We start from the raw sequence: 11,459 nt of genomic DNA on the forward strand, positions 1-11,459 counted from the left end.
CCTCCTGTTCCTTCTTGCACAAAGGAGCAGATACCGGTCCTGTTGCTGGGTTGATGCCCTTCTACGGCCCTGTCTCTCCTGGTATCTCCTCCACGCTCTTGAGACTGTACTGGGGGGGACAGCCAACCTTGCGACGGCACGTATGGCTGTTGCCTCTCCAGTGCACCTGTTGTCACTTTCATTTGAACCAAAACAGCTGTCATTGATTCACAATTGCTTATGCTTCTACTGGACAGATTTATATCCCTGTTTAATTGACTTGGTGTTATACTGTGATGATTACATGTTCCTTTAATTTTTTTGAGCAGTGCAGTTTGTGGAAAGACAGTTTTTCACTTACGGCCATATCAGTCTGAATACACCCAATCTCGGAAGCTAAGCAGGGTCAGGCCTGGATTGTACTTGGGTGGGTGACTGCCTAGGAATACCAGGTGTTGTAAGCTTATTAATCAGCAAGGGGGTGCTCATGTATCAGCAAACGCCCATCACCGACAGGAAGATGTTTCTTTTGGATCAAGAGCAGACAATGGGAGAAACACCTTACAACTGGATCAGGTAAGCAATGTCAAAGTATAGAGGCAATGTAGCATTATTCTCTACCTGATAACTTAAAGAAATGAATCTCCTTTGGCCAAAACCTTTTTTGTCATTTTCTTGTATTTTTTTGAGAAAAAGGAATGTGTGAAACTGTGATACATAAGGGATTATAACCATACCTAAACCTGGGAAAGACAAGCAATATATAGACAATTAACACCCTATGTAAATTATTTGTAATGTTGATTACAAATCGTTTACCCAAGTGATTGCTGAACCTCAGTGGATTGCACAAATGACACACTTTTTTTTAAAAAACAGAATCAGATTTGTCCTGGTTATTCTAGGTTATAAAAATATGGTGCATTATGAAGGTTTTTAGTATTGGGATTTTTATCGAACATTTCAGATGGACTGTTGGAATGATATGATGGTTTCACATTCAGTGGTCATTTAGCACACACTTCAGAACAACTTGCATTACTCCCACATGGATGGAGTCAAACTATTCTAAATAGTAGGCATTTATGAATTTGCTACTGTATTTTACTAAGATGGAGAGTCTATCCAGACTAATTTATCCAGCTTATTCTCTGTATACCTCAAACTCTGTACCTGGAAGCCAGTTCCATTGTAACTCACTATTCATGGACCTATTTAGACCTGGGATACCAGGTGCATGGAATTAATAACAAGGTAGAACAGAAAACGAGCAGGCTCTGGACCTCATAGGGTAAGAGTTGAGTAACCCTGCTCTACATATTCATAATAAATTAACTGATTCCAGACTTCTTCCATTTAACAATTATGGAGGCCACTGTGTTTTTGGGGACCATCAATGCTGCACACACTTTTTGGTTCTCCTGAAATGTGCCTTGACAATGCTGACTTTTCCTTCATTTTCCTTCATTTTTTATTTTCTTGGTCAAAACTGGGTATAAAGGTAAATAGTAATGGGATTATTTTTAAATCCATTTTAGAAAAAGGTTGTAACAAAATGTGGAAACATTGAAGGAGTCTGAATACCATTTTCTACAAACAGCTGTAATGTCACCAAACCTTTGCAGTTCTTACATTTTGTGCTGCATATCTCTAACATCCCATGTAGACATGCTTAAGAAGTTGTTCTGTCAAATAAAACATCAGCTCTACCCCCATTAACACCACAGAAATGACTCCAATGATTTATTTAACAATTTTTTTTAACCAGGCTAGACAATTAAGGTTTTCATTTATAATAACAGGATAACAGGAGGCTTAACATATTAAGAGTTAGTTTGATTTCAAAACCAAAACTTTACAAAAACAGTAAGCTTGTTCACTGGGCCTTACCAAAGACTTACAAATCCAAAAGCACGCTTTCCATCGAGAATGAAAAACATTTATTATAATTTGTATATTTTTTTTTTAAACAGCTAACTTTAAGACAAAAACATGAAATAAAAAAAGCACCCAGCTTATGACCAAAGACATGGTGCAGACACACAGTTGGTTTGGTTTAACAGTGGACAGAGCGAGTAGGCAGCAACGTGCGCTAGAGTCTAAAGTGGTACTACAGAACATACCGATAACGCAGGTATGAATTAGCATACAACGCAGATATGAATGAAATGTTATTCCATAAAGGCACCCAACACCATAAGTACAGTTTATAACCCATTGGCCCTGGTCAGAAGTATGGAATAGGATACCATTCTGGACACACAAGTCTTCATCTGTTCAAACCTTCGGTTTACGCAAAGATTCCTCTGAGGTAACTTCCCTTGTGTGGGTAAGAAATGTTGTGGATACGATGACCGACAGAGAGCACCTCATTCTCCCATTGGTACGTCGGCGTCAAACGGCTTTTCGGTGATACTCTGGGGGCGCGACTTCATAGTCACTGGCACTGAACAGGGTTGTGGAGTTCTTCACAAGATACCTGGGAACAAACATGGATACATGTCACTTATTGCTGCCGACCGACCGACATTAGACCCCAAATACGCAACTTCACGAAATAATCTAACGCTGGGTTGTGTTCAGTAAGTTTGTTGTGAAAAAAAACATTTCCACATTTCTGTATTAAATTTTTTGAAACTAATGAACAAGACCCAGTGAAAAGTATATTTTGCTACGTGTTTCGCTACGTGTTTCAAAGAACACGACCCTGTAATACAGGTTTTTGCTACATTATGTGCTAATCGACATGACCCAGTTAAGTGAGGTAAAGACTAACTTGAGGAAGTCCTGTAGGTAGTTGACCAGTAGGGCCATGCTCTTCTCGTCCAGAGGCGTGTAGGCCAGCATGGAACCAATCCTCACTGTCAGACGCAGTAACACGAAGAAGACCGATCACGATCAACAGCACAGGAAATATCACACTACAGCGCTGGAATACATCCGACTCCTTACACAAAAACATCTGATAAACGTAAGACTTGGAAATGTAACAAATGTTAGGTGTTACACCAAACCACAAAAAACGTAACGGCACCGAACAGTCTGAGGAGGTGCGGAGCTCCGTAGATCTGTGACACAGGGGCGTCCGAGTGGTTGGACAGGATGTCAGCGTACTGGGGCCTCTCAAACTTATAGAGCAACTGGGTCCCGAGCATCACGTTGAAGTACTCTCTAATACCGGATACAACCTCGCTCACAGCAAACTCCCTGCCAAGGGACCTCATTACATCACCAACCTCATTCTCATCAATATACACATTACAAATAGCATAAATAATCTTGTGAATTACTAATTTCATCATTATACACATTACTAATATCATTAATAGTAAATTAATTACTAATATCATCATCATTACATCCTTGACTCATCGTCTGAGTGTTTTACCTGTTGTCAGAGTGACCCCTCGACTTCTTGTAATTTGCATAATCTTCCAGGACAGATTCAACATTCTTTTTCGCTGGCAAGTGGAAGAGCTGAAAGTAGATGTGGAAGGTGGTTGTTAAAGGGGTAATCCACACTCACACATAAATGAGTACATTTAGGGAAAGCAGGTTGATCAGTCAGTAAAACAGGTTGTTTCACCATCTGTGAAAAGGGGGTGGAAGTGGGTAAAAACCATCATGCTTTTAAAACGATTACAATGGACACTAGATTACCAGGACAGCCAGTAGATGGTATGGGCTAACTTGTCTAAAACACATGAATCAACTAGATACAGCTCCGGAAAGAATTAAGAGACCACTACAAATTGAACGCTTCTGTTCCTCACTCAAAACTTTCCTTGTCAACTTTTTTGGAAAGGAAAGAAAGAGGTGCAGTGGTCTATTAATGTTTTCCAGAGATGTATAGTAAAGTTCCTCTATTTACAGACCAACGTTTTGAAAGTATTGGCACCCCTAAAGAATACTTAAAATAAGTATTTGACTACATACATGGCAAAGCACCTCATACACACTAAAATGTGGTGGTGGATCAATGATGCTTTGGGACTGTTTTGCAACTAATGGTCCAGGGGTTGTAGTTAAGCTCAGTGACATAATGAACTTCAGTAAGTACCAGTATATTTTAGGGCAAAACCTGGTTGGCTGTGCTAGTATATTGACACTTGACCATGGATGGACCTTTCAACAAGACAATGGCCCTCATTTATGAAACGTGCATATGATCACAATTTATCTTAAAATGATGGTATGACCATTTCACTTACAGGGCTGGTATTCATCAATATCATCGTTGTTTTGTCCTTAGGATCCAAGTCACGTCTGGTCGGAGACCGAGTAAACAGATAAGATTACGCTTGATTCGAAATAAGTCCATCATTATCACGCACAGCATTAGTAACCACCACAGCTATAATTATAATAACAGGTAATATAAGGATGACGAGGAATATAGCACACAAACGTACCACAATATTAAATATTGTGTCACTACCGTAGGCTATTATTGTGGCCTTATTTATTTCACTTTATTCTGCGTTTGTAAGGTTTGAAATGCCTTTGTGTATATAATATTGCCTTGCTTTTCCTGAGTCATTCAGGCCGTTTTGACGTACTTGGAGATCATTAATGGTCGTTATAATTTCAGTGGCAGGCATCTTGATTAGCTGACAGGTCTTAAATTGACTAGTGAGAGAATAAATAAACCAGTGGTTCTTCATCGAGCAGTTACCCTAATGATGGCGGTGCTTGCTCTTTTTAAGGTCCTCGGCTCTGGGCTGAGACGCGAAAGTGTTCCGTAACTGCGCTGATTTCGTCCTGGAGAATGACAATTGGTTTATTAGCCGTTTCAGGCTCTAATTGATGTTGAAATCGGTCAATTCCTAGGTTGCTGATCATCTGTCCCGTGTAAATTACAGGTGTGTCATATGTAAATAAGGACAAGTACAGCACGTTTTCGTGTCCACAGCTTTATTACGATTTATCAATCTGTGATAAAATATACGGACATTTCGACCAGGTGCAACAGTTTCGTGAATGACACTTAGAGATGTTTCTCCCAACTTACGACTTACATTTCATAAATGAGGGCCAAAGACTATAGGGGTGCAAATCATTTTGAAATTCAAATGTTTTGTGTTGGACAGATTGTGTTGAAATGGAAGCATATGGCTTCCCCTAAAGTTTGAGGCCAAAATATAACTAAATGTTTGGTATATTTCTTGCATTCACTTCTGCTCAACTTCATAAAAGGTGCCAATACTTCTGGATTTGACTGTAACAATTTTGCATACTGATCTTGGATTTATTTTATTGTGTTATATAATAAGTTAGCCAGCAACTGAGGTAAAACTGTACTTAGCCAGTCAGAGCCCATCTACAGAAAACATGCCAGTTTAGGTTTTTTAGTCAACATGAGTCAACAGATTCTCAACCAATTTCACTGGAAACCAGTCAGGCCTGGACTAGTAGACCAACGACCCAGCATACTGGTGCCCTGAGGCTTCTGGTTCTCCATAACCAACCTGTTTCTGCCTGGTGATGAGGTCCCAGTCATCCACCAACCTGTTTCTGCCTGGTGATGAGGTCCCAGTCATCCACCAACCTGTTTCTGCCTGGTGATGAGGTCCCAGTCATCCACCAACCTGTTTCTGCCTGGTGATGAGGTCCCAGTCATCCACCAACCTGTTTCTGCCTGGTGATGAGGTCCCAGTCATCCACCAACCTGTTTCTGCCTGGTGATGAGGTCCCAATCATCCACCAACCTGTTTCTGCCTGGTGATGAGGTCCCAGTCATCCACCAACCTGTTTCTGCCTGGTGATGAGGTCCCAGTCATCCACCAACCTGTTTCTGCCTGGTGATGAGGTCCCAGTCATCCACCAACCTGTTTCTGCCTGGTGATGAGGTCCCAATCATCCACCAACCAGGGCTTCAGCTCCTCCGGGATCTTCACTTTCACCTCCACTCGGTTCAAGAACGTCTCCTCCTGAAGGACAGAACAATTACTCAACGTATGCGTTCCTGAATGCACCTCAGCAGAACTCTGAGCGCATACAAGCTCCTGTCCAGAACCGGACCTCGGACGGGTGCTCACTCTCACCAACACAGTCATGCATAACCCACTGCCTGTATGAAGTCGGATTTTCATATTTGGGGAATCTATGTAGGCACCAGACGACGTGAACGTACACTTTCCACAGTAGGGTCAACGCGTGCCCTCTTCCTCCTCGGAGGGTGGAGCACCTCCCCGGAGGCGCTGGTCCCCTCACCTCCCCCAGGAGCTGGATGATGACAGACACATTATAACCCACTATTATGCACAATGAGAGGATACATAACATAGTCATTAAAAAAAAGAGAAACTATACTCACACTTCTGTTTGTTCTTTTTCGTTTTCCTGTTGGGGAGACAATTCTCAAATCATCTTTAAAATACAGTTTTCACAGGCCACATTTCACTATTAAGATATGACTGGGCGCATGTCTCTGTGGTGTTGACACGGCAACCTCACGTGTGGCGGTGACTGTTCCGTGGCTGAACAGAGCGTAAAGGTCAGGCTACGTGTGGCGGTGACTGTTCCGTGGCTGAACAGAGCGTAAAGGTCAGGCTACGTGTGGCGGTGACTGTTCCGTGGCTGAACAGAGCGTAAAGGTCAGGCTACGTGTGGCGGTGACTGTTCCGTGGCTGAACAGAGCGTAAAGGTCAGGCTACGTGTGGCGGTGACTGTTCCGTGGCTGAACAGAGCGTAAAGGTCAGGCTACGTGTGGCGGTGACTGTTCCGTGGCTGAACAGAGCGTAAAGGTCAGGCTACGTGTGGCGGTGACTGTTCCGTGGCTGAACAGAGCGTAAAGGTCAGGCTACGTGTGGCGGAAACTCCGCTGCCATTCATTTCCAATGACAACGTAGCGACGACTAGCAATCTGTGCAGGGCAAAGCCGAGCTGTACGACTGAGGCTTGGGAACCAGGAAACCATTTAGACGTCATGAGAATGCAAATCACCAGATGCGAACGCCCTGCAACAACCCATCACAGGGGTTCCTGTCAGTGTTTCGCTGTAATCTCTTCCACGTTGTGAAACCAATGTTGGATCCCAAATCACCCTCTACCATTCCTTGTCAAACGAATGTTCAATCCCAAATCCGCGAGCAGCTGCCCTCTCAGGAGTTTGTCACCAAAACACGACAATGAAGGACACCCAGGACAAGGAATGACGTCTCGTTTGGGATTCAAGGGAATACACTTCTGCTCCATGAATCAAAGTTTTGTCGTCCACATGTTTCAGGGGGGAAAAAGGAAAGATAATATTCACCCCTCCAAATGCAACACTGGGTAATATAACCAGTAGCTAAGCAAAATGTCACTGGTTCAAGACCCTGCCACGCTAGTATATCTACACCTGAAGAGCCAGCAGCACCGCCCAGCTGTAACTGGCAACCCTTTATAACAGGTGCTGCTTGTCAGTCAGAGAGAGGAATTATTAAAGATGGTGCTGTAACCCTCCAGGCAGCCTCTTAAACCGGGCCTACAACGTCGCTAGGCCTGGGGAATAACTATAGGATTTTAGTTGCAAAGGGGTGGGAAAACGTTTTTTATCAGTAACGTCACAAAACATGTTAACCCAATCAAATGCATCGCTTGGGCTAACGCCTCAAAACACGTTAACCCAATCAAATGCATCGCTTGGGCTAACGCCTCAAAACACGTTAACCCAGTCAAATGCATCGCTTGGGCTAACGCCTCAAAACACGTTAACCCAGTCAAATGCATCGCTTGGGCTAACGCCTCAAAACACGTTAACCCAGTCAAATGCATCGCTTGGGCTAACGCCTCAAAACACGTTAACCCAGTCAAATGCATCGCTTGGGCTAACGCCTCAAAACACGTTAACCCAGTCAAATGCATCGCTTGGGCTAACGCCTCAAAACACGTTAACCCAGTCAAATGCATCGCTTGGGCTAACGCCTCAAAACACGTTAACCCAGTCAAATGCATCGCTTGGGCTAACGCCTCAAAACACGTTAACCCAGTCAAATGCATCGCTTGGGCTAACGCCTCAAAACACGTTAACCCAGTCAAATGCATCGCTTGGGCTAACGCCTCAAAACACGTTAACCCAGTCAAATGCATCGCTTGGGCTAACGCCTCAAAACACGTTAACCCAGTCAAATGCATCGCTTGGGCTAACGCCTCAAAACACGTTAACCCAGTCAAATGCATCGCTTGGGCTAACGCCTCAAAACACGTTAACCCAGTCAAATGCATCGCTTGGGAGGGGCTTATACAGGTGCTCACGATAATAACACTTTCTCATCCTCAGTCATTCTTGGACATGTGTATGCTGACGCTCAGAACACAAACCTGATTGGACAAAAACGTTTTCAGTTTCAGTAAATCACTACTAGTAGGCCCATCTCTGACCTATCCGTTTTCATTTTCAGTAAATCACTACTAGTAGGCCCATCACTGACCTATCCGTTTTCAGTTTCAGTAAATCACTACTAGTAGGCCCATCTCTGACCTATCCGTTTTCATTTTCAGTAAATCACTACTAGTAGGCCCATCTCTGACCTATCCGTTTTCATTTTCAGTAAATCACTACTAGTAGGCCCATCACTGACCTATCCGTTTTCAGTTTCAGTAAATCACTACTAGTAGGCCCATCTCTGACCTATCCGTTTTCAGTTTCAGTAAATCACTACTAGTAGGCCCATCTCTGGCCTATCCGTTTTCAGTTTCAGTAAATCACAGACTGTCGGCCGTGCTTGATGAATTCAACTGCTACCACAGCCGGTAGGAAGGCACGCCAAAACATTTTCAGCACAGCCTTTAAGCAGAGAAGTTGTGATAACTTTATTGACTTGATCTTATGAAGAGCACAGCTCTTCCAAAACCAGAATTCAGTTTTTCCTTTATCTATGCTTTTTTTCCTGATGTTGAAACCTAGGTAGGAACTAAAAATGTTCAGGAAATGTTTTCTATCAAGTTTAGCCGGGAGATAAAAACCATTACGTAAAGCCAACCGCACCGTATCCTTGTCTGCTCGTTTCATTGGTCCCTGTCATATGTGGTCAACCAGGACCATTCATCATGCATACGACTTCTAAACTTTGATTTCATACTCACGTCATATCCAGGTTTTTCTGCTGCGGCGCAGGTCCGCCAGCTATCTTCTTATTTGGTGCTACTCCCTGTCCCCTCATCCTTCCCTCAACATAATGGTCTCTGAAAAACACAACACAGCCACCAAACGGTGATAGATTAAAATGTTATGTCAACAATATGTTTCTCCCACAACAAGCAACAAACAAATGGTTAAATTCCACAAAATAACAATAAAGAACTGTATATTTCTGATCAAATGTTATGCTTTTTTATGTTGTTGTTTTGTGGTATCAATTTAATCCCCATACCGACTTTCTATAAACAAATAATTGCTGTAAAATGGTCAGAAATTGGCAATTAATAAGCTAATCTGTTTCATCAGTAGGACTTTGAGAAATTGAGATGGTTTGTGCAGCACTGAAGATTCTGAGAACTGAAAAGGGACTTACTGATTAGCCTTCTGGAGCTCTTTCTGTTTCTGCAGGTTGCTGTCCACATATTTAAGTACACGGCTTTCAGGAACCCATTCGTCCCAGCTACAAAATTAGAACTTTGTTTCAGGTACTCAAACCAACTCTGCTAAGACATCTGCTTGAGACAATATTTTTCTCTTTACAATAAAATTGTTTTGTAACTTGTTTATTTGGATTGAGAGTAATAGGAATTGCATGTGACAAGCATTTCCGAAATGCCAAGACAACTGAACAAATTCAAACCTCATCTGCATCAGTCAATACAAGAGGCATGTTGTCTGGTTACTTACTTCTTATTCCAGCCGCTATAATGAATGAAGTATTTGATCTGCTTTTCCTTGATGTTTATTTTAACACACTAAAGAAACAAAGGTGTATAGAGTATAAAAAACACTAAGTATCAACTTTGCTCTTAAACACGCATTCAAAAAAGGAGGGTATTGTACAATCATAACTTCGTACAAATGCTCTGTAATATTAAATACCTATACATTCATGAACACAGCAGCATACCTTAGCCTCGTAGAGCAATGGCCCATGAAAACACAGCACTCGTTCACCTGAAAACAAAGAGAAGAAGAATTCTGCATCTATGTAGGCAACATTCTTCAAATAAGATGTTCAGAGTCAACACTGGCCTATGTTCTTAAGATCAGTAAAGTTTAAACCCTACTGGGCCCCGAATGCTAATAGGCTAAATGGTTTGGTATTACACTATATAATGTCACAGGACCCAGAAATGTTTTTGGTGTTACAATGGTAACTGGTTAATTGTAGCAAGAGGCACCTCGGGGGTAAAAGGCTCTATCTAGGCACTCCGCGCTGCGTCATGCACAAGAGCAGCCAATAGCTACTGGATGTTGGTTTAATAAGTTTCTGGATAACTTTTCAAAATGTGAAAATTCTACTTAGTTTTCTGACAGCGTCAAGCAAGATAACGCGGTTGATTGGTTAGAGCAGGAGTGTTGAAGTTGATTGAATTGTAAATCAAAAACGTAATTCCGTCGTGGAAAAACATTGTTTTAAATGAAGGCATGGCTGCGCTTGGCGGCGCATTCTGACCATAAATAAACCAAACTGGCGAGGTCAAATAATTTCAATTTCGCCTGTCGGTGGCAGTTGGTGGTCAAATCACCCGACGGACAAAATGGAGAAGAAAATATTATTATTATTTCTACCTAACAACGTCGGTTATCATGTAAATCCCAATTTAGTGTGGATTCGTCATAATCAACCTGTCCACACGGAGGCGACACAGGGCAGTGCTGAGAGTTCCACCTGAAGCATTTTTTTTATTCAAAACAAGGTAGATTCCTGAATTATTATACTCTTGTGTTCCTAAAATGCCATGTTGTTCTTAACGTACTACTCTAGCAAATTACACATACGATAGAGTGTGTTGTTTTGGCTACGTTAGATAGCTAGCCGCTGATCAATATCTGGCTTAGTTCAATGGTAGCCCTTGCGCAAATTATATAGAGTAAATGTTTTTACGCAATCTGGAGTTTTGTCAATTCAACCAGATTGCGTGGTACAATAACATGGGGAATTCATTCTCGTTGAAATACGGTAGCGTTATACCAACGTTCCTAGCTAAATATGCTAATTTTAGATGGGTGGTGGTTGTTTACTATTATCTAGCAGCGCCTACATGGCAGAGTGCACCAAACCGACTCAGGTCGATGTAAAAACCCCTCCAGATATCATATTTAGAGGTTCCTTACCGTCTTGAAATTTAGGCTTAGGGTCCTGTTTTGGCGCCATTCATTTAAACTATAAAATATCTGAAACATCAAATTCAGGCATCTCCAAGCTCCTTGATTCAGAAACGTAAAGGCGCGACAAAACGTCGCCATGTCCGTGACGTACATTAGTCGCGACACCATAATATAAACATGCTGCGTTTAAAGATTGGGGGAAACACAGATCAATTTATACCGTCTACAACTGTAACATTAA

At 42.1% G+C, this 11,459-nt stretch overlaps 1 protein-coding gene across 1 annotated transcript; it reads right to left on the reverse strand.

The window, feature by feature from the left end:
- Positions 1-1,709: 1,709 nt before the first annotated feature.
- morf4l1 (mortality factor 4 like 1) lies at positions 1,710-11,366 on the reverse strand. Its single transcript, XM_013138734.4, has 12 exons — positions 11,225-11,366; positions 10,014-10,060; positions 9,791-9,858; positions 9,477-9,563; positions 9,049-9,147; positions 6,296-6,321; positions 6,113-6,204; positions 5,808-5,909; positions 3,368-3,456; positions 3,014-3,186; positions 2,756-2,840; positions 1,710-2,458 (listed from the first exon to the last, which is right to left on the reverse strand). The coding sequence occupies exons 1-12, from the start codon at positions 11,262-11,264 to the stop codon at positions 2,374-2,376; spliced, it is 993 nt and encodes a 330-aa protein (XP_012994188.1). The 5' UTR covers positions 11,265-11,366; the 3' UTR covers positions 1,710-2,373.
- Between the last annotated feature and the right edge of the window lie 93 nt (positions 11,367-11,459).

Source organism: Esox lucius, chromosome 19 (assembly GCF_011004845.1).
Source record: "Esox lucius isolate fEsoLuc1 chromosome 19, fEsoLuc1.pri, whole genome shotgun sequence".
Taxonomy (NCBI): Eukaryota; Metazoa; Chordata; class Actinopteri; order Esociformes; family Esocidae; genus Esox; species Esox lucius.

Excerpts from the sequence above, each read along its gene's own strand:
- morf4l1 (XM_013138734.4), bottom strand. The coding sequence starts at position 11,264 with ATGGCGCCAAAACAGGACCCTAAGCCTAAATTTCAAGACG. Across the intron at positions 9,859-10,013 it reads CATTGCTCTACGAGGCTAAG|TGTGTTAAAATAAACATCAA; the intron begins GTATGCTGCTGT and ends TTGTTTCTTTAG. Across the intron at positions 2,841-3,013 it reads GCACCTCCTCAGACTGTTCG|TGAGGATTGGTTCCATGCTG; the intron begins GTGCCGTTACGT and ends TGCGTCTGACAG.